At 40.5% G+C, this 23529-nt stretch overlaps 2 protein-coding genes across 3 annotated transcripts in view; both read left to right on the forward strand.

Annotated features, from left to right (window-relative positions):
• Positions 1 to 120: 120 nt before the first annotated feature.
• LOC134535109 (uncharacterized) lies at positions 121 to 19909 on the forward strand. Of its 2 annotated transcripts, none has more exons than XM_063374024.1 (9): positions 121 to 332; positions 2648 to 2858; positions 3332 to 3481; positions 3931 to 4149; positions 5165 to 5384; positions 6305 to 6410; positions 6491 to 6642; positions 7965 to 8063; positions 8687 to 19909. In XM_063374024.1, the coding sequence occupies exons 2-8, from the start codon at positions 2784 to 2786 to the stop codon at positions 8054 to 8056; spliced, it is 1014 nt and encodes a 337-aa protein (XP_063230094.1). In that variant the 5' UTR covers positions 121 to 332; positions 2648 to 2783; the 3' UTR covers positions 8057 to 8063; positions 8687 to 19909. The 2 variants fall into 2 exon arrangements, with proteins under 2 accessions (XP_063230094.1, XP_063230095.1); XM_063374025.1 differs by having other exon boundaries at positions 321 to 427.
• Positions 19910 to 23282: 3373 nt separating this feature from the next.
• LOC134535110 (uncharacterized) overlaps positions 23283 to 23529 on the forward strand; it is a 94193-nt gene continuing 93946 nt past the window's right edge. The window contains exon 1 of the mRNA XM_063374027.1: positions 23283 to 23334. The gene's annotated coding sequence lies outside the window, so the exon portion shown is untranslated. The remainder of the gene's footprint in view (positions 23335 to 23529) is intronic.

Here is a 23529-nt window from a genome sequence, read left to right on the forward strand (position 1 = left end):
GTGAGTTAATTGTTGTGATAAAAATTAATGGTTTTTCAATAGGTAATTCTACAATTATGAATAAAAATATTATTGGTGATTCTTAACTTGTAAAGTGTATTCTCCATCTAGCAGGTAAAGTATGAAGTAATGTATTGGCAAACGGCAACACGTTAAAAAGGATAAAATAATGATGTTTTGTCCCTTTAAAGTTAAATCTTTACATGGAATTGATTTGCATACGCTCTGTTAGAAATATCAATTGTTGATGAAATTGCTGTGAAGTCATGTATGAGTTGTCTGTCTTTGTCAAATTAATTGGGTGACGAGTCTATTTTGCCACAAAACTTATGGTAAGTGAAAATGACTGCAGTAGAATGCGAAGCCTTTTTACGTTCCTGATTATATTGTATTAGCAATATCAAAAGAAAATGTTGAAGAATACCTGGTAAATGTCCATTAGTTTTGTTTTGCTAATGTGTGCAATTTTTATTTAAATTTACTTTGTTTGCGATGTTGATGTTTACACTTCATGCCCTTGGAAGAATCAGCTGATTGTCAACGCAGCTCTTTCTGCATCAAAATGGTTGATGTATGCGAGGCAATACAAATTTAACTATGCTTATTTCTTATATCTATTAACCAACAATACGATTATAAAGTTTTTATTTGTGACTAGTAATTATTTTCTTTTTTGTTCATTTTAACTTATGTTCAAAGGATACACCTAATTAATCCGTGGTCTTGGAAGGTTTCTTTTTTACCCCTTTGCATATTTAATGTAATTTTAAATTTAAATTTTTGTGTAGTTAGATTTTTTTGTTTTCTAATTTTAAGTTCATTTTCAAGCTAACCAATTTGCACAAGCAGCCTAATTATGTAGTTCATTAAAGTATTAAATTAACTTTATTAAAAAAAAAACAGTATTTACGAGATGAATACATACTGTAGAGCAGAATCAGTACTTAAATAAGTTAATTTGCAATTGTTAATTGGTAGGCTTTATAGTCTAATAATAATAAAAAAAATTATTTGGGCTACATAAAATCAGAATTTGTTCAATTATGGTTTATTTTATTTTTTAAGAGGTGTATACGTTTGTTGTCAGGGTTGGTATATGTAATTATTATTATTGATCACATAATGTACCTGCAATATCTAAAAGACACTGTGATAAAAGAAACATTAGGTACAGATTATTTTTATTTAGTATTTTAGGATATGCAGTTTCATAAAGAATGTGCTATAATCTTGGATTTCTCAGGCAGAGTTCAAATTTCTAGCAACTTGTTCCACTTGTGCGATACGGTACGTTGAGTACAGCCGTAGCTCCAGTTAAAATTATCTGGAAGTGACCGTGTGTCTGATGATATCCGATCGTCTTTGGGGAGCAACAATAGTGTGTTTCCTGGGCAGGTAGGGTCAGCATGGATGCTCTCTGAGGGGCAGGACTGTCTCTCGCCTGTCTGGAGAGTGCTGGAGGGGGGGTGACGTTGAGGGGAGGAGCAGTAAAATGAACTTGATTTGAGCAGTGGGAGTACCCTGATGAAACCCATCTCGTTGCACTGTCCGCAGTGCTTCCCCGTCACGCAAAAGCCAGGGGTTGACCGCCGAGCATCAAACTCGGATCCCCTCGGGGGCAGGAAAGTGATCTGATAACTGATACACAGTGGCATATTCAGATATGCTCTAAATTAGGATTTTGTATCTATATATCAAATTTGAGTAATTATTCCATGTCACGTATCCAAGTTGATCCCTTTATCCTGATGGCATGTTCCCGTATATATTCATTCTGTGGTACATGATGCTTCTGGTTTTAATTTAGTAGTCAAAATATCCTGGACATATCAACAATGTGATTATTACATTATGTCGCAGATCTTTAGGAAATTGTTTCTTTCATATACAATTCAGGATCATAATTCTTTGTGTTAGCACTAATTTTTATTTTGTCCAGGATCTTTTGATGAACAAAATTAAAACAGCAAGCAGCACGTACCACAGGATCAATGTACACAGGACCATGCAATCAGGATCAAGGGTAAAACTTGGAACTTTTACCCAAATTTGTATGCTGAGAAATGATTAGCCTATCTCTTTATTTTGGCGTTCAGTAAGCAATTAACAGTTCTGAGTTACTTATAAGAATTCTTACTTTCTGATCGTTACATGATGCTTTTAATTTCCTGTTATGACTGGGTCAGTTTTGAAGAAAGTTATTCAAAACCTGGTTCAACACACTACTCTCTTCTCTATGCTAGATGCATATGGGTGGGATGAACCGTGTGTGGCAGTATTTGGTTTACAAGTGTTGGAACACATTTCTCTCGAATTCAGAATTCACGCAGGTGCACATTTGTATTGCTGTAAGAGGCGAGGGAGCATAGTGTCCTAGTCCTGGTTCACAAAACACCAAGAAGTTGTTCACGTAATCTTCCACCGTACTCCGTGGTCATCCCAGACTTCTTGCCCGGCAGCTGTTTACTCGGTTATCCAGGCGTTGAGGTATGTTTTCTCAAGGCAGCTATGGATACAGTAAATGTTTTGGTTTTACTTACTACCTTGTAAAACATAAGTTAGCAGAATTAATGGAAAAAGAACACTACAAACAAACAAAAGGAAAGATGAGGGAAGCAGCGAAGACGAGGGTGCCCGGGTGTTGCAGGGGCCATGTCGCGGCCTGCTCGGGGGGCAGTGACGGGGGATGCGCGCCCGGGAGTAGACGAGGCCTCGCCGCTAGTGCCCGCTTGCCGGTAGCCGGCTGTGTGTAGCGGTCGCGTGGGAGGCTGCGGTCCGCCACGATGCAGCAGGAGGGGAAGCCGGTGTTCCTCAAGTTCCACCAGGGCAGCGTGCGCGGAGTGGCCTTCAGTCCTCGGGTGAGTCCCGGGAGCACTGCAGGGTCTGCAACGGGCCTCAGTCCTACCGTGGTCATCTGCCCTGAGTTGAACGTGACAGATGTGGCCTGTTTGCATTGCTTAGTGCTACTCGTGTGATGTAATTGGTTATATATTTTGAAAACATGCAAATGACCCACTACAGAGTGTACTTATAAAAGTTCATTTGGTTTTCATTTGACTGCATTAATGCCATACGTAGAGATGTTTGAACGTAATGAATTCAATTCTTCTGATAGGCAACTTTAAAAGTGGAGCATAGCCAATGGTATTAATATTGTCAATATGGGAAAATGCATCCTTCACTAATGTGTTTTCTCTAAATGTAATGTCAAGCAGTACAAGTGCATGTAGGAATGGAGCTTGTCAGAACATATCCGTCCACAGCTTCACTGAACTCCACATGAAGCTGGTTGTCAGAGAGTGCTGTGTCGATCGAGCCGTGCTCTGTGAAGGATCGCCACCTGTTCTGCTCCGGGGCGTACGATGGCAAGGTGAACCTGTACTCGGCGCTGCGCGTTGAGATGCTGATGTGCTACCAGATCGCCAACCTGACCACCGCCAAGAACATCAGCGGTGTCCGCTTCACCTCCGATGGATCCCGGGTAACTCGCAGGGTGTCCGAGTCGGTCCCCTTTGCAGTCCCAGCTAATCTGAACAAGTTAGGGCGAAACTTAATATTTAAAAAAAATATATAACTGATTGCATTTAAAAAAAAATTATTTTTGATTTGGTTTAGCCAAACAAGTCAAAGTCTTGCACAAATAAAAAAAATTTGCCAACCTAACGGAATGAAGGTGTGCGACACTAAAATCACGTTCTTCATTAAAACCTACCTCTTCACAATTTTAAATTTATTAAAACACCACTGTTACAAAGTTTTAATAAATGTTCTTCATTAAAACATAAAACTTACAATTTTTACATTCATGTTTTTTTATTAAAACTCCACCTCTATAAAGTTTTAACACCTACCTCTAAAAATTGTAGATGCATGTTCTTCAACAATGCTGCGTGCGGGGTGTGTGGGGACTGCAGCGGTGGCTGTGCGCAGATCCTGGCCACGTCGTCTGCTCGCCGCCTCACGGTGGTGGACGTGGAGCGGGGAGAGCAGCTCCTGGCGTACGACAACTGTGCGTACGGGGGCAAGGACCGCACGGGGCTGGCCACGGACCCGCTCTGCCCCAACATGGCCGTGTCGGTGGCCTCCAACGGCAAGGGGCTCACCCTCATCGACCTGCGCATGCCGCTGCCGCTCGACTTTGTCTACGACGTGAGTGCCTGGGGGCAGCTGCCGGGACTGGTACTGGCGTGGACGCATCCTCCCTCCCCTGGATTACCAACTAATCTATCGTGTTCACCAACAAATGTAAAGAATTTGAAAGCAATCAATGGGCAACCCCAATTCCAAAATGAAATTCTGCGTACGCTCTTGCCTGCAAGTAATTGAACCTGCACAGCTTTTCAGTTTGTAGTCAAGTAACTGTCTGACGTAAGTACGTTTTTGTGTTGTTTCCCGACTGTTTAGGTGTTCATTTTTGTGGCCCACCCTGCTGGTCAAACATCTTGTAACCAGCAGTCGCTCTTTGGTTGGAGTTGCAAAGCTCGGGCAAATTTGTGCCAAGCGCCATCGAAACAAAATCCCAAAAGCAACCCCAGAGAACAACGGTATCAGGACCGACGGGCGGTAAAGAAATGCTTGCGAAATTCACGTCTCTGCGTGTCACGCAATTGCACCGCCTTTCTGCGTTGCCGATCCAAACCACACTCCTCTGCGGTCGGCAGGCTCACTCGCGAATACTCCGCTGACAGTTGGTAGATTCTCGACCACGCTGACAGTGTCGCCATCTAGCGAGCAATTAAAAACCAACTTCAGTGTAGTTCATGCACTAACGCCTAACCACTCATCCTCGGTGGCTCAGTAATTAGTTTCTGTTCCTCCCACGCAATCATTTTAATGAATACTGCATACATGAAATAATGCTTACAAATAAATAAATATCCATTAAAAGGACTGCCATATACATAAAATTTTTAAATTTACCTACCTATGTTTTGTGCCGCCACACAATGAAACATTTAAAACTTGAAATAAAGAGATTTTACTAAAATTCACTACATTTAAAAAGTGGGATTACACTTATCTTGTGTTTTCGTAGTGAATGTATTTCTTCTGTGAATAGTTTCCTTGTACTGAAGTGTGGATTCTAATTGTCACAGTAGGTAGTTATTGTCATGGTAGACTTGTGTGATTGGTCGGGAACTGAGGGAGCGCCGGGCTGTCGCAGCTCCACAACGCGGTGATCCGCGACCTGGCCTTCCTGCACCCCTCGTGGCCCTGGGTGCGCAGCCAGCAGAGCACGCTGCTCACCGCCGCCTGCGACGGCATGTGCAAGGTGTCCACGCTGGACGGCCGCGTGCTGCACGTCTTCCAGGCCGGCCACCCCGTCAACTCCGTCTGCCCCACGCCCGAGCCCTACAACTCTGCCGCCGAGGACGGCTTCTACAGTGAGTGCCCCCTGCCTCCGCTCTGGCCACACGCACTCACCAGCTGCTGTGTTCCTGTACTCTAGTCGAAACAACCCGAATATGTGATAAATAATTATTTATTTTCACGTAGTGAAAAATTCAAACAAGCAAGTTAAAAAAAATTTTTTTTAGACCTACATCAAATTTAGCTATAGATTAAAATTGCTCCCAGTACATTCTTTTTTAAACCCAATTTTTTTTTTTGAAGTTTCTTCACACATACTGCAATTGCCTTACGTATTTTCCTTTCAGAATCTTAATATTTCAACCAAATTCTTACCTTTAGTAATTGTAGCTATCTTAACCTAATCAACCTGTCACTTAATTTATATTTATAACTAATTTCCCACTAACCACTACACTACAGAATTACTTTTTTCTTTCAATATCTGTTTTTTATGCTATGTGAAAAAAAATTTTTTTAGCAGGATTCTAATTGTTACTATAAACATTCAGTATTCCTATATGAGAATAATTTGATATTCGTATTCGATTCGAACCCAAAACCTGATATTCTGGCAGGCCTAGAGACTAGAAATTGCAATCTAAAATAAAATTCTTGATTTTTATTGGTGCATTTCCTTAGATATGTTGTAGCATAGTTTCCTGCTAGAGCTGCATGCTAGGCAGCATCAGTTTCATGAATTCTAGTTGTGTTTGATCCAATTCAGCTTGTTAGAAGTACCGTGAAAATACAAGTTTTTTAAGCTTGCAGCATTGGGAATTTAAATCCTGGTATTTAAACTTTTTTATTTTTAATAATTTAAGTTATTTTTAATAGCTGTGTAATCTTAAAAACTGTTCCATGGATGCAGTAGCTTATAGGTGTGCGAGTGTTGAGTTGCTGGGTAGAGTCGTGCATGTGGCGTGTGCTGACGGGGCGCGGGGCGTGTGCGCAGGCGTGATCATGAGCGGGGGACAGGCGGTGTCGGCCTACATCCCGGAGACGGGCGGCATCCAGGACCACCTCAAGGAGAACTGCGACATGCAGGTCTGGAAGCTCAGGTGAGTCCCTCGCTCGGCACTCGGGCGCTGTGCCGGGTCTGTGCCGGCCAGCCCGAGTCACACGCAGCGCTGTGCCGCAGATACACGTCCAACGGCAGCCAGCTGTACACGGTGTGCGACGGAGGGGCGGTGCGCAGGTACCGGCGGTACCCCAGCCACCACGAGTACCTGGGCGAGGTGTTCCGCCACAAGGGGGACATTCAGGACCTGGACATCTCGCTCTACGACGAGTGTATCCTTTCAGCGCTTCGCTTGCAGGCCCCGACTGCGTCTCGCAGTCAGCCGCGCATCGGCCGTACGAGAGGGTGAAGTAGATCAGGAAAAGTCAAGGGAAGCATAATAACTTCTAAATCATTGTAACTTTCAGCAATCAATGTACTCAGCATCCATTTTCGTTTGGCAGATGTCCACCGATAAAGCGATACCGTAGGACATGAACACGACATGGAGTGCGACCAGGTCAGCGTGAAAGGTCGGGTCGAGCCGTCTATTCTAGTTGGCAAAGACTGGAGAAGTTTGAGAATTTTTAAAGTTCCTGGTTTTTTTTTAGCAACTGTGAACTAGGTTAGCATGCTGCACAATTTATTAGCCCAGTGTCTGTGTTCAAGTACATGCCCAAAAATAGGAAATGTTTACTTTATTTTAAGAGGTTAATATATGACACTTTGATTTTAATTCAGTAATTCTTTACCAACTGAACTATTTTCACATTGGCCCTTTTTTTAAGTCGCAGACAACTATGTACCAATGGGCTTATTTATCTGTTGAGTTCGAAAATTCAGTTTTGTTCTTTCTACCCAAGATGCAAGTCATCCCTGGACAGTGTATGTGGGGGAAACAGCGCTCTTAATAAATCCGTCAGCCACACTTGATATCCGTGGCAATATTTATTACATCCTGACAGAAGTTAGTTATTCGACTGCATGACGGACGCACACACGACCTCCATCTTGTTTTTTTCGAGCACTTGCTTCACACACACTATGGAAGTGATGGCGCCCAGCCCATGGTACAAAAGTTTTAGCACACAAAATATTTATTCCTGTGATCCCGTTGACAAGGCATTAACTTTGAATGAGAGGTGTCTGGAGAAGGATCATGTTCTTGTAAACTATGAATTTATCCCGTTGTGGAATAATAACACAGTTGGCAGTTTCCTGCTCCCAGTCCTCTTTGATTGGGTGCGCGGATGTGAGAGTAGTGACGCTGGCTGCGGTTGGCTGCTCACGAACTGTGATCGTCACGGGCCCCGACCACCTGGCATCCTCCCTGCGGTGTGCAGAGCGAGGCGTCTGTTCACGAGAGGGCGGAGGAGTTGTTCTGTTTCTGTATTTCTTTTTTATTTGCTAAGAAACATGTTTTAATAATAATTTCGAGGCATGAAAAAGACGGTACAAATTTTTCAAACGGCTCTCCAGGGACTTGCATTACACCTTATATCTTCATCTCTCCGCCACGTGATGTTAGTCACCGCTCAGAGGAGAAGAGGCCTTGCGCCTGGAGGCGACACAAACACACCCCTGACCTGGCTGACCCCTTAACTGTGCCTCGCAGACATCATCACCGCGTCCCGGGACCGCTCGGTGGGCCTGCTGCGCCTCGGAGCCCCCAACCACGGCTGGACCGACTACTGCGAGCTGACCTGATAGTGAGGTGAGCGTCGGGCTTCACCCTGCACTAAGACATCACACAGGATTTACAATGCTGAGCAGTTTCAGAAGTACAAAATATGGTTATCATGTAATAAAGAAGTAGTTTTTTGTCCCACGGGAAAACAATTATGGTTACGACAAACATTATACGACGATAAAATGAATTAATATGAAGTTAAATCTAAATTAATACTGATGCTATTTCCTTAGTTCAGCATAGAATGGGGTGAAAGCTTATAAAGCATACACATACACATTCATCCAAAATTATGGTTCATCATAAGGTAAATAATTTCTGAATCTTTAATGCATTATGCTATTGTAAGTACCTGTTAAAGAGTTCAGATTTGTGCTAGAGTGCTGCAACTGGTCCATGCATGCATTATTCATATCACTCCAACACTTTCTGTTTTGTTGTGTCCAGAACAATTGTGTAAGATGTCTCGTGCCTCCTTCTATAGTACCTTCCAGCTAATGTGAGCATTTTTAAATCTGGCAGACATTCCTGTCAACACCTGTACTAAATTCATGTTCAGCATAGCCTGTCAAACTGTACTTCATTCAGAAGTGTTCATGTTGGCTGGGAAGTGGTGGTGGGACTGATGCTTCCGAGTCGTGTTCCAGAGTACCGACGGTGCGGAGCGGACCACTGGATCAGTAGTGCACGCATCACGATAGCAGCATCAGTTCTTAAGACGTAGGTTCCGCCTGTGACACTAGTTCTAGTGCCGTAGACTCGGTGTCTGTACCTAGCGTGTCTCGCTGGCGAACAGTCAAGTGGATACAGTGTGCGTGTTGGCGGACTTGCGCGGCTCGGAGGAGCTGCCGGCAGCATAACTGTACCAGAGCGGCCAGGAGTTCATTTCAGTTACCTTACATGTGCGACGTGATAACTCGTCGGCGTCCTTCTCAACATTACAGATCACAGGAAGTGCATACTCGGAATCCAGTTCAGGAATTGAAATGTTTTATCTATGTAATGGTGTGTATTTGAGATTTTGTTAGAAAAGGTTGTCTGAATTACTTATGCTGTTCTGCTCACATGTAGGACTGATATTAGAATGCTTTTTGTTGTTTTTCTCAGGACCGTAATGAACTACGGAAGAAGCTGTTTCAGAATATTGCTTGATAACTGTAACAGCTCCTTTAGAAAAGTGTTAAAACCAGTCAATTGTCATGTGTCTTGGACTGTCTGGTTTTTGGGTTGTAGATTTTCTCATGGTTTAAATATCCTTCTTTTTGGGTGTTGCAAAAGTGCCCACTGCTTCACGTCTGGTGCAGAAGAGAAGGTTCCGGGGTAACAGTCTGTAAATGCATATTTTTGACATTTCACTAGGACTTAAGTTTTGCTTAAACAACTCGTGAAGTTAGAAGAATAAAGTCAAGCGTTTATTTTCTTAAGTTTGTGAGATTGTTGTTGCAGTGACTGGCGTACTGTAGTCACGAGTGGTGGTTTGTTTCGTAAACTGGGTTTGAACTAAAATGAAGGCTGTTCCGATCCGATATTTCTCTGTTGCGTTTGCGTCACTGCAGCCCATCCTCTCTGCCGGAGACCTGAAGTGTTAGTTTTAGGAAGAGCTTAAATCTTTTATATTACAGTATTAACGGCTGCAAACACAAGGTAGAACTTAAATTGTTTCAGATTGATTGCTCTTTTTGTAAGTGTGCATTTTGCTGTATCTTGCTCCGCACAAGCATGGGACGTCCTGAGTGCCTGCGACAGAGGTGACGTGATTGGTCGTGTCTGATGCTGGCTACAGCTCGCCGCATGAGCGTCACATTTCGTACTTCGCATTATGTTGTCTGTGAGTAATACATAGTGTCCAGTTGTACCGTTTTATTTTTTTAATGAAGGCTGGTCTTCCCTTGAGCTATTTTAAATTATTATTACTAATGCTACCAATATTACTACTGATAATTATAATTATGGCTCAATCATTATATTGTTGGATAGCAATGATTAAATTACAATGAAATATTGTAGAATTAAGTTGTGATGTAATTTATCTCTGAAAAAGAAGTCATGAAAACAGGAATGCAAGCAGTTGTATGTTGCATAGCTGTAGCCATTTATTTCATTTCGGAATGTGTGCATTTGAAGATGATGGTATTTACAAAGTACTACTATGTTTAATGTTGGTTATAAATTTTTTTTGTCATGCACAGAATTTTTTCTATTAATATTATTTAATAAAAATAGCTTCGGATCGTAAATTTAAGTAACATTCCGTCTCATAGTACAAGGTAGTTTAACCAATATGATTATTTATGAATTCTTTGTATAGATTTTGCTTTTCATTAAATGTAATTTTTTGAAAACTTGTGATTGGCAGGTAATATATCACAGTTGGTCTATTGTTTTGTTTTATTCTACACATCTTTTTAAATGTTTAAAGAATGATTGATTCGTGAAACTAAAAGTTATTAATCTTGTTCCAATTTGGGGTTATTTTTTTCCTTCCTTTATATATTATATCAGAATTGGCATTTTATTTGTTAAATTCAGTGTATTAACTTTAAAAAAATCTCCCATAAGTTATCAGTTTATTTTTGTGACTACGAGTCAGTCAAACAGTATTTCTGTATTCAAATAAATTGGTGGGGAAGCAGCTTTGAATAAGACACTTACATTATTTAGTGAGGATGTGTTTTGCATAATGTACTGCATGTAATAAATTAATTTGTTTGCTTCAGATATCAAAAATTTTATCATTAGTTACTAACACTTTGTATTGGTTATGCTTGTATGTTATGTGTTACTTCATCCAGTAATACGAGTATTGAAAGTAGGGGGGGAGGGTATCATTAAATTTTTTTTTTCGGTGTTGTTAATGTGAAAATTCTGTAGTATGTAAAAATCAGATTTAGCTTGTGAATGTGATCTGATAAACCTCTCAAAGGTGTCTGGATTTAATAAAATGAAGAATATTTATTTAGAATTTTTTGCGATGCTGTAGACCAGCATATTAATTTTCAGTTAAGTGTGCGGTAGAATACTTAGGCTCGTAAGACAAGGAGGGAGGAAATGAGTTATTGCTTGTTGTAGTTGATGCCGCAGGAGTTCACGCCTGTCTCTCTCTCCCGGTCGATCGAGAGCGAATGCTTGTTCGAGCCCTCTTGTCCACGTGGCAGTCACTGTGTGAGGAGCACTTTCCCCTCGCACAAGGAACTCAAGTGAGACACTGTCGGGTGCAGTCGCTCATGCGGGCTTGTGGAGCGTCCATACCTTTGTTGTCATCTGGTGTGGCGCTGGCAACACTCTAAGTCGCGGTCGGGGAGAGATGCTCGGTTTGAGGTTTGTCGGACTGCAGTGCTGTGAACCAAAGCGCTTGCAGCAGTCTTCTTGGACCCTCGAAAAAGAAAACACGAGACGCGTTCCACGAAGCCGATGCTGTGTTTCTTTTGAAAATAATACTTTATCAAGTTGTTTGAGGGGTTGTTTAGTTTTTAATGATCCTGAGAATGTGATTTTTCAGTTTTTTTGTACAAACAAAGAGTGGGTTGGTTGGCCTTCAGTCGCGAAGGGAGCCCGGGGTGGTAACGGGGGACGCTCCCTCCCGCAGGCTGATTCGGACGTCACCATGCATGGAGCTGTTTTAAAAGTTCCCGCACACAGCCTGCAAATCACTTTTGTCACGGTGAGTTAGCGTCGATGACTGCTCTTGTTTGGTAGCTTTGAAAATATCCCTATGTTTATTGATTTTTAAATCATTACATAATAGCTATATGTTGTCAAAAGCATTTTATTGTGTGATTATCAAATTTGACAGGTTTTCACCATTAATTTCTTTGCGTAGCATTTTCCTTTCCAGAAAAAAAAAAAAATCCCTGTATCGCTGGGATGCAAGCGGAGGATTGGTCACACAGGCGTGGTTAGAATTCTGAAAGTAGACAATATTGAGCATGTTAATGCTCCGAGCCAGGGTCTCCAGACTACCAGTCCGACCGGACGTGCCAGGGTCTCCAGACTACCAGTCCGACCGGACGTGCCAGGGTCTCGCGAGTGTCGGCGCGGTGAGCTGGTACTCGGCGCGGCCTTGAGGCTGCTCTGAGCCGAGGCAACACGGAGCAAGGTTGTAATGCTGTTTTGTAACGGAAAAGGTTTCAAAACTATGGTTTAGAAAAGGCTTTCACGACACTGTTCTGTAAACGGTTGTAGGAGGCCGGCATTAGTTTCTGAAACTCGGACAAGTTGGGTGACAAGTTTTCCCGATGTCGCCTGGCAAGCCGTGTCGGTCCGCGCAGAAGGATGTGGCGGCAGTGCGCATGGTTTGTGTCAGTGTGTCTTGTTGTGATAGCATAGAGCTTTCTCCTCGTAGAGGCGTTGTGATAGTTGGCTTGATCCAGCTAGTGGTGTACGCAGTGCTGCCAACTGTATCTTCATAATCACCATAGCGTAGTAGACATGCAGTATAAAAAGCACACACGTACAGAAAACTGCAAACTGAAGTAAAGTTTTGGTGTTTAGGACTGTATGTGTAATTGGTGTGTGTATCAAAAAAAAATATGCATGTAACTGAGTGTAGATGCATGTTTATAAGATAAAATTTACATTTAAAGTTTTAAAATGGGTTGTATCGAAAAATTTTCGTAGGTGATATTTACTACTATAACTGTTTGATGAGAATCCCTAGTAGATTATCTACTTGACTGTATTCTCTGTATGTATTGTCTTGTGTAAATACGTCGACTTGTAAACTTTGATCGACTTGAAGGGATGTATTAATTTGTATCATTGTGCCTTTTGTTTCATGTAGTCGTATGGTGAATATTAAAAATTTGTATTATTGTATTAACATCCTATAATCTGTAAATCAGTAGAAAATCATAAATTATTTAGGTGTATATGCCTCCAGTAACTAAAAATATTGTGAAGAGAAGCGTAATACCAACCAGAAAAAGTGTAATATTAAAATAAAATTGTTGTGGCTTGGTTATTACCTAAATAAATGTACTAGTTTATTTTTTAATTCAATTTTATAGAAAAAAACTTTTAGTGATTCAAACTGAATGTCTTTCACGATAAACTTTTTAAATTTAGTATTAAAATATTTTAGTGTTGTCATTTAAGAATTTGAGATTTTTTTTAAGTAGTTTGTAAATACGAACATGTTTTTATCAGTGAGCAAGACAAATTGTATGTTACGTACTGAATTTTAAAGTGTTTATTGGGGCCATCATTTACTGCTAAATGAGCTACAAATTAATATTTCCTACTTATCGTAGGGGCTGTGTGATAGTCTGGGGTGAGCTTGGCAGTTACGATAGATACTCGCTCTCGTACTGTTGATTGTGCTCACGATTGTCCGAAGTTCTTTCAGTTGAGATAACCGTTTGTTTCACAGTGTCGCGGGGCACGTATGGGGAACGATGAGCGAGTCAGTATGGTTGACGTCCTGACCTGTGCGAATGTGGAAAAAAAAAACTGTTTTATAGGACTGTGAAAATGCCCTCGAAAAAAATATTATGATTAATTTTTGTTATATTTCAGAAACTCATTACATGTATGCTGTTTTTCGAAGAAAATGGCTTAGGACTTCATGAGCTATTTTTCTCTCCTCTGAAATAGCAATACATTTTGAAATTAATGACGGCGGCTGTGTAAGATTTCTTTACATCTGAACCACTTTACTTTTTTGAAAAATGTATCTGCGTGAAAGTTTGATTGGATTTTCTTACGTACAAGATCCCTATCCGGTGCCTCTTTCTCATTGTAGCCTTCTTCTCCATGAAGACATTTAGTTGTAAAGAACCAGATTTTAAATGAATAAGATAAAACATTTTATTTTTGTGTTAGTCGGTCATTTGCGGATGATGTTTTGTGTTTCGTCGAGAGCAAGACACTGGACCAAGTTGTGTTGGCAGCATTGAGCTTGGCATTAGCTTTGTTGCCTCCTGGATGCGTGGAAGGGGAGGCCAGGACTGCTCTGTGCTAATGGTCAGCTCTGTCAGTGTTACCAGCTATCGAACATCGCACTTACCACCGCGGCAGCTCGTCGCACAGAAACTACATTGTGGTCATACGTTTCAGATGCCTTAAAAATGTTCATTTGAATAGCCTGTAATCTCTTATGCACAGAATATCGATGGGTGAGAGTGTGGGCATTCCTTGAGGACTCAAGGCAGCCATTTTGTTCTGTCCTTCTACTTTGTGGTGTATTCGGCTGACTTGTTCTGGCAGTGCTGCCCCCCTTCCTTCCATCAGCAATAAACTTATCATACTTAAATTTTTTTTTGCATCTGTGTACGATATATGTAAAATTTTTTGTTGATCAGATCCCATATGATTGTTGATCAGATCCCATATGATTGTTGATAATGAGTAAAATTGAAGTATAGTATACAGTATACATTCTATAGTTATTTTTTTTCTATTGACCGTATAATTTACACTTTTAGTAGTCTGCAAAACAATTTGTCGACTCATCCTGCACCCCCGAGATCTGTCCCTGGAAAGAGCCCCAATGAAAGCTTAAGGGCCTCGCCTGCCCTGGCACTTGCATTACACTTTTATCTTCATTTCTCCGCCATTCACCGCTCGAATTTCACAGTTGTCCTGTGATGATGAGAAAACTGCGTGCCAGTCCAGAGGCGACACCGCGCTAGAACCACAAGCGAGTGTCGCACTCATCATCCCGCCTCACCGACACAGATACATCCCTGACGAGGCGGGCCCCTTAATAATTAGTCTTGGTTATTGCTGATGTAGTGGTCGCTCGTAGAGAGCCCGGCTCTTAGTGTGCACAGCCGAGTCGCGACAGTTCTCAGGTCAGTGTTAATAATAATTACCTAGTTTGATGCAACCAAGCAAAAGTTAAAATATCACTGCTCATTGACCAAATATTCAAAAATACTGAATGCAGAAAATCCATCTTTTTTCTGTGGCCGTCCCGTTCTTGTTTGCCTGTTCACACCTCCGTCCAGCGCTTGCGCCCCACGTGCGTGCCCGTTCGTTTGTTCAGTTGTTCAGTTGTTCATTCAGCTTGGTGTTGTTGTTGATCTACTGCATTATGCCTTTGCTGCCGTTGCGTTTCAGGAAGCTGCACACGGATGGTTAAAAACATGTTTGTTATCGTTAACTAAGCTGTCGGATTGTACGGCCATTTTTGATCATGCTTGCAAAGATCTTGTCTAGACCTGTAGTTATAAATTTTATGTGTTTTCCTTTATTGATTTTTGTTAATTGAGGAAATGACAAATTTAAAAATATCCAATAATTTTCTTGTAAACATTATGTTTAAAATTGTTCTAATGTATACATATTGTAGTGGTATTTGTGATTTTAAGAGCACATTGTTTATATAAGACTGGCAGTTTCTTCAGCAATAAAGTGCTCCACTTGGTTTTCTAGACGCTGGTGGTTGACAGATTTTTGCTCCCAAAGTTTTGAAAATCAAGCAAAACTGTGCCTGAGGTCATAAAACCAGCTTTCAATTGAATTTCTTTTTTTTCAGAGACACTCTTAACACATGTTTAGTGGAAATAAACTTGTACAAAGTAAAATAATTTGTTCTAGCATGTAATGATATTGCTGGATTCCCTGTGATTTTTATGTGCCCTGAATTCAGAATAATTTGAGAGGTGAGGTAACAATACTTCTCGAGTTTAGTCATTATATTCGAAGGGGCATCCTTATTTTTGTTCGTAAATTTTTGCGATGTGATGAAATAAGGTTGCACCCGACAGAAGTGCTGTGTTAATGGCTTGAGATTTATAAAAGAGATTTGTAGGAAGCAAACCTGACATTCAGATTGTTTTTTTTATTTATTTTTTTTATTTTTATTTTATTTTATTTTATTTTAAATGTGGTGTTGCCTTCACGCTGGCAATATTGCAATTTGTGTTCACATTTGTTTTCTGTAAGTTGGATGTTTGTGTTTTAGTGCGTGGTTCCCAAACATTTATTCACGAGTTCCTTCAATGTTCTAATTTTTGTACTTGCACTAGCTCACCAATTCACCTCGTTTAGCTGTAGTGAAGTTCTTGGACTCTTGTGGCCTATGGTTCCAGGTGTGTTCAATTTGTAGAATGCACCGAGGTTCTGATTGGCCCTGCAATAACCAATAGTTGGAGACTGCTCTTGCAAGCCGCTCTGGTGGAAGAGAGAGATAATTTTAACCGGTTTTTTTTAACCAGATTTCCAAAAGTGTTTACTTATCAATAGCACTGCTTTGCAAGTACTGAAAATGTTTACAGTATAATAAGAAAACACTTCAGACATTATTTTTTTATTTATTTTTATTTTTTTGTAACAGGATCTCTTTTTATGATTGTATATTTGTGTGTGTATGAAATTTTGGGAATCGCCACTCCCAGGGCCGCTGGTTTTTTGAAAGAAAAGTTACGTTTTGTTTAAGTTTGTTTGTTGGATAGAGGAACCGAAATTCAGAGGGAATGATATTGCTGACTTCATGTTGTGACATTAAAAGTCAATTTTTAGAGTTAGTCAATACATAAAATTTCCTGGGCATATTGCTTGTTAAGCCGCCATGTCATTCTGGAGATACATGTTTGAAACTTGCACACAATTTGATTAGCCCAAATTACATTTTAAGAGAAAAATTATTGTTGGGTGTTTGAAATACTGTCAATATTTGCACGTACATGATGTAGTTTTTAAACTTTGTATTTTCTACATTAATGTTTTCACTTTGTGTATAGAGATAAAACTCTTTATTTTTTCAGTGTAATTTAATGATATTTAAAATAGGGTTAACTTTAGATCAATAAGTAAACATTTCTAATGAACTTGCATACTTTGTTACAAGACCACAGGGTAATACTTAGCTTAGGATTTTACATGTGAGGAGGTTCCAGTGTTGGTTGATGTGGGTTTAAACAAGAGTTTGGCTGTCGGTCAGAGGGCTCGGAGAAAGTTGGACAATCTTATTCTACTTGTTGTGTATTTTGAATCTAGTTGTGGAATGTCTTGGGCAGTTTACATGTCCATATGAGTTGACGCATGTGCCACCAACGCTCTCGGTGTCTGCCATCCTGCCTGGCGCTGCTCTAGAGACAGTGTGTCTCGCCGGACGGCGATGCCTGCGAGGGAACGGCACGTGTTTGCCCGTAGCGAGTTTCCCGGTGTGTTGCGTCCCTACTGTCCGAGTGTCGAGCTGCATCAGCTCTTGTGGTTGCACCGGAGCTTGATCCGAGAGTCGAGGACTTTGTCTCGTGCCTTGGTACGACGCGAGCCCAGCGCGGCTCAGCAGCTTCTGCTCACGTTCAGGAAATAAGATCACCTTCGTCAGTAACTTGTGTCGCAAGGTTTCCTGCCGTGTTCTTAGTGTCGGACATGCATCGAGTTCCCTCCTTCCGTCCCGCCTCTGGGACTCGCAGTTTGATCTGCAAGACTTTAAATGTTGGTTTTGATTGGTGGGTTGTTTTGAACTAATCTCAGTTGTGCACCGATTGTTTCGACTGTTGCGAGACCTGTCTCTTGAGTTGCGGACGGGGCCGGCGATGCGGAGTGTCGTGTGTGCATCTTAGTGGGCTTTACTGTCTGCTGTCAGCGTTGTCCTGGTTTCAGTGTGCCCTGTTGCCTGATATAAGCATAGAGCAGAAAAGTTTTGGACACAACTTCATAATGTAATGAAAAATATTAAGAATATACAAAAATAAATGTTTAAAAGGAAAATTAATTTGGAATTACATTTTATTGTCACATTTCATCAAGAGCTTCATCTGATAAGAATCAATTCTTACTTTTAAGAAAAACCTGTTTTTGCCACTAAATATTTTCATATAATTTAATATTTAAAATTTTTTGCTTTGTTCAAACATAGTACATAATTAAAGGAATGTCTTGTTAATAGTAGTGACCAACTGTTACTAACAGTTTCTCTTGTAAAATAATAATAATAATTGGTGTTTAGAATTGATATTTTTTTCTTTCAGAATGTTTACAATTGTAATGATACTGTCAAGACACTATTTTTTGGTCTTGGGAAAAATCAACTAATATTAAAATTAAAAAGAAAATATAAAACTCCTTGGTAATTATTGCTTGTGTACACTATAAGAACTGTAATGTTAACAAGCTGGGTAGAATCAGTCTGGCAACGTGGGGCCGTCTCGAGTGTGAGATGCACCGTGCCTAGCGTCGCCAGTCACGGTCGTCACTGCTGCGTCCGAAACACCTGGATGTTAGCGTCAAGCACTTGTCTTCCCCGCGGCCTTCGTTTCCTGGTCGTGGGCTGCTTGCAGCATCCCCCGACCGACATCAACACATTTCATGACCGAGGCATTACCATCAAGGTTTCCCACAAGCATAATCTTGTAAACATTTGTATGAAATTTGCGTGATGTTAAATATTATGTGTAGGTTTTGTAAGATTATGCCAAGAATAAAGATTTTTTTTTTTTGGTGCTTAAAGGTGCCATTTCTGTGACGGTAAATGGCTAGGTAACGTGGGATTTGTTGAATTTTATTATGTAAAAATATAAGTTAGTTGTAGAATTTGTGTAGATGTTAATGCTTCATAGTGGTATGTGCCCTTGTTTATAAATAAATTTTTCAATAACCATGACAGTTTCAGCAAGATTATGATTTTATGGTTACTGTGTTCAGTATTTTTGTGTAACAAACGCCTTCATTTTAGCCGCTATTATAAATGGTTGTGTGTTTTTATTTTTATTTTTTTAAATTTGAGTGCACACAAACTCTGGGTGTAATTTCATTACGCTCATATGTTCTCAGGGTCTATAATGTCTCAATCTTCAGAGGGTTGCAAATTCACATAGCAGCTGATTGGAAAACTCGCAAGTCTCACTTCGGAATGCTGGACTCGAACTGACATCTGGGCTACACTTGCCACGTGTGAGACTGGGTAATATGGCTCGTGTGTTCCACGGGAGCGTCCATCCTAACCAGAACATCTCTCGCATTCATCACCCCACACCTCAGCTTGAATTATAATTTCAGCGAGCCTGATAAGCCTTTTTGCTACAATGCGTACTTATTTAGCTTTCTTCAAAATGAATGCATATTGATCTGTGTTATTAATTTTTTTACTTTCCTTATGTGAGTAGCTGGTGTTTGCACTGACCGTCGAGGTGATGTGGCGACACTTGCTGACCGCGCCTGCCTGGGGCACGGAGCTTTGCGCACACGGCAGACCAGACAGTCTCGGTCTTAATCCAGTTAACTATTTTATCTCATGCATTGATTTTGTTCTAATTTATTTGTGTTTGTTATTGTTTTATATAGTTTATGTATGTTTTGTTGATTTTTTGCTGTTTTCCTCTTGTGCAATAAGTAACTCTTGTCCTATGACAGAATCTACAGCTTCAAGCAGGTTTCAAGTTTAGTTTGCTTGTTTTTGTGATGAATGTATGTAACAGTCTGATATGTTTGAAAGCGTGCACGGTTTATCTCCAGAAAGATGTGCGACGTTGGAATACTTTGTAGTGCTTTCGGGGGAAAAGGGGTAATTTTTAAGGTGTATTTTTCTTCAGTATTTTTGTTCAAGATGAAAATTATGTGCCTAAAATAGTGTAGGTTTTCAAACCAGGGATTTAATACAAGCCATTGGGTGGATAAAGTTGGCAAGAAAAACTGTACATTGTCAGAAAAAATGTTTTTTCGTTGGCCACGTGCGTGTTGGTACGAATACTCGTTTATGCGGCAAGTTCTTCCACACTTGTAAAACTTTGTGATATGTTGTTTTTAATTTGTTGTTCCATGTACCATATATTGTGCCTTTTTAATCACAGTTGTTTTTGTGTCCATGATTGTTACGTTGGATTGTGTGTGACGGGTGATGAGGTGAAACTATGTACCAATATTAATTTTTCATGTTCACTAGTAATCATTTTCAATGAAAAATATACAGGAATGTAATAAAATGGAGTTGTGTTTCATTTATTTAGACACCTTTGTTCCGCAGGTAACGTGGCTCTAAAGTTCAGTAGGAGCGTGCGGGGCTGCTCCCTTGTCATCCTTTTTTCCGTTCACTGTCCCCGTTACCGTATCACCTTATTACCCTCTCTAGTTACAACCTGTTGTTGCATTTCCATCTCATTAAATTGTTGTGTAAATTCTTGCAGATGTTTCACCATCGAAGCATCACAAAACTTCTGTATTTTGTAAGAAGTGGGTAAAAATTCACAATTACACCCTACCATATTTTTTTTCTCCTTTTTTTTTTTTGCACCTCAAGTTGGGGGTGATTCCCATTTTATAAATATTTATTCATTCAAAATTTGAAATTAGCACAAAAAAACCTTGATGTCAGGTGCATGAACCTACACTCCAGCATTGAAGAATAAGACTACCTATTCCAAGAGAGCCAATCCTTGATAAAAGAATTTATTTCGAGAGGGGATTTGAAAATTAAAATAAAATATTTGTATTAAAAAAACTCAGGTTAACAAGGAGTTTATGATTGTCAACATGCATTACTGCCCTTGTGGTTCTGTAGCTCCTGGGTGTTGTAGCAACCACCTCGCTTCACCCAAAACAACACTGCACTCCCCGAGATCTCCTTATCCCCTCCTCCCTCCTGCGCGAAGCCGTTGGGGCGGTCGGTGGGTTCGGAACCCATAACTTCCAGGACAACCGAACACTGAACAAGAAAAAATATAGCAATTTAGCAACTTGCAGACCATTGTAAGGATTATTGTAATACTCAGTGAGCTACAATAATGTTTGCTCCCACATCCGGCCCAAAATGCCTCGTACAAGAGCGGTTCACATGTAGTCTATGTTTAATTACAGTTAGCAGACGTGTTACTGTAAGCATGTCTTTCATACAAATTTGACTTGCATGTAACATATAAGTTTGTGTATTTATGACTTTTTTTTAAAAGAAATCATCAAATAATTTACTTAAATAAAAACAAAAATATGAAATATTCAGTTTCTTCAAGCAAAATCATTACTTAAATTTGAACGTGTACAGGTTGGAGTTCCAAACGTTTGCTGTTCCCTGAAATTTTATTTTAAAATTCAATTATAGAGAAAGAATGACATAATAGTTGTACTGGATCACGCGACGCACGCTTCCGGTTCTGGTCTTCCTTGTTTGTCTCGCTTTATGCGAACAATCATTGGTTGTAAGGTGAAAAAAGGGGGGGGGGGGGGGAATGTAGTAGATTTCAACTCAGTTTTCATGAACGCGATCCTACCGATTTTGATCGTTAGCATTTATATAACTTGCCCATTAATAATTCACGAGGGAAGAATATCAACATTTCTTAAGATAAATAGGTAAAATACTCGTCAAAATTTAAGTTCCAGGTTTTAATTCAGAATTTCCGGGGAAGCCCTCCTAACCGCACTTTTCCTTATGGGGCTATTCCACACCCGTAGGCCTCCCAGGTTTTCCTCCTCTCTGAAATATTAAGGTACCGCGAAAGTAAGTGGCCCACGGCCACGCATTAGGCGCGAGGAACGTTATCGACATGGCAACACTGTCTGGAGCAGGCTTCAAGCTTCTGGACTCGGTGAATTGCTATGACCCAAAACTTAATCATTTTTAAGCATGCTGCATACTGTGCCCGGCAGATAACTTGGCGTCTCTCAGCGCGGTGGTGCGGGGACAGCGGGACCGGAGAAAGAAGAGGGGGTAAGCAGGCGACACGTAGCCGAGAGCCGTGTAGTGGCTGTTAGGAAAATATCGCCCTTCAGTGTGTACCCGAAAATGGAAGGCGAAGGTGGCAACTCGCAGAGGCGCGGTAAAGTGATACGTAGCGGAGAGCGGGAAATAATAAAAACAGTTTATTCTATGGTATAAGTTGCTATTACTCCAAAAAAGCGCAAAAGTACAGGGGGAATAAAAAAAAATGTTGGCATTCGGAGTATTGTTGCAAACAGTTCATGTATTAAAAAGAATAAATGAACTATAGTGAATATGGACGATTACAGCAGAGATCGTTAAGAGACGCCGAGAGGACGCGCAGACCGGAAGTGGCTGCGGACAGGAAGCGGGCAGGCCAGGAACCACACGTGCACCAACTGTGCGCCACGGACTATTGCTACTGCCCTTGCGTCGGTTATCATTAACTACTAGGAGATGCTCCCTAGCCACAGCATTATGGAGTTGACGAGCAATTGACTTAACTTAGTAATTAACTAATTTATAATTTACTGCGTTTTCGATTAAGTTTTTATGCGCGTTTTTAAATTGTCTATAGCTACAGATAATAAATACACGGTAATTTCATTTCTGCGATTTATAAGAAACAGTTTCGCTTTGCCCTGATTGCGTTCTCATTTCACATACATAATCATTTTTTACGCGTTACAATGAGCGCGTGTAGAATGGTTGTGTTAATGATACTAAGAATGAAAGTATTTTACTTACGCGGAAGGCTATTATGAAAGCAGTTAGTTGTCACTACTATCAGATTCAGGAAATTAATCAAGTAACGTTCTATAACTACAATTTAAAAGTTACAATTTTATCACATGCTAATTGGTGGGTGTAAGAATAGGCAAGATAATTGGTTACACTGATCTTGAACTTTATCACACACCAAAAAAATAAAATAATTTCTGACTCACTGTAAATATACTCTAACAAAATTCCACTTGAATACGCTCATATTCTCCTATTTCAAGTCAAAACCCAAAATGTCCGAGGATTTCTGTTCAGAATAAGTTCCAAGTTCTTATAAAATATATATTTTCCCAGTGAAGCTTAAGTTGATCGATGTTATTTTTTCCTTTCATATGTTTTCCATTCTCTGAATGTTCCTTAGCTTCTTATCTGAGAATGTCATAGAGTCATGCCGCTCGGAGCCACTAGGTCGGTTCGCAGTGTTCACGACTCTAGTCGGTCACGCTCAAGGTCGACGCAAGGGGTGGGGGGGAGGGGGTGGCAGTTTACCCCCCCCCCCCCCGAGCCCCAGAGATTCAAAAAATGTAGCCAAATGCAAAAAAAAAAAACATACTTTTCCGACAACTGCCCCCCCCCCCCCCCCCAGGCCATCGGCTGGCGACGCCCTTGGTCACGCTGCTAGCGAAACGACCAGAACTAACCACATGAAATCGGAACCAAAATCATAAACCATCGAGCAAGAACTCGAGCCACCAAATACATTTAAGTTTTTTTTTTTAACGGCGTGCAAAACGTTTGTATAACACTCACAAGGGGCGCTTGCTTGGTTAGAATCAGTTTTATTTAAATGAGTTCGAAGGTTTTCTTCTTTTTTTAAATATTGTCGTATTGTCTATGATTTAGGCCCGCTGGTTGAGAACATTATTATCCTTCGACGCAGAAGAGAGACGGACTTCACGAAAATAACACACGAGACCTTGAAATCTGCTGGTAAGAAAACTAACAAACTGTTTTTGTTTAATTTGTTTTTATGTTTACCAATGCTATATAGCCCTTGTGATGTGTATTTGGTACTGAGTAGTATTTCCATTCCTTCTCCTAAGCTTATTTGGAAATAATTAGCGTAACTAGATTAACAGCCGAATCTGGATCCAGGTACCAGACCGCGTGCTGACCAGAATGTCG

Source organism: Bacillus rossius, chromosome 8 (assembly GCF_032445375.1).
Source record: "Bacillus rossius redtenbacheri isolate Brsri chromosome 8, Brsri_v3, whole genome shotgun sequence".
Lineage (NCBI taxonomy): Eukaryota > Metazoa > Arthropoda > Insecta > Phasmatodea > Bacillidae > Bacillus > Bacillus rossius.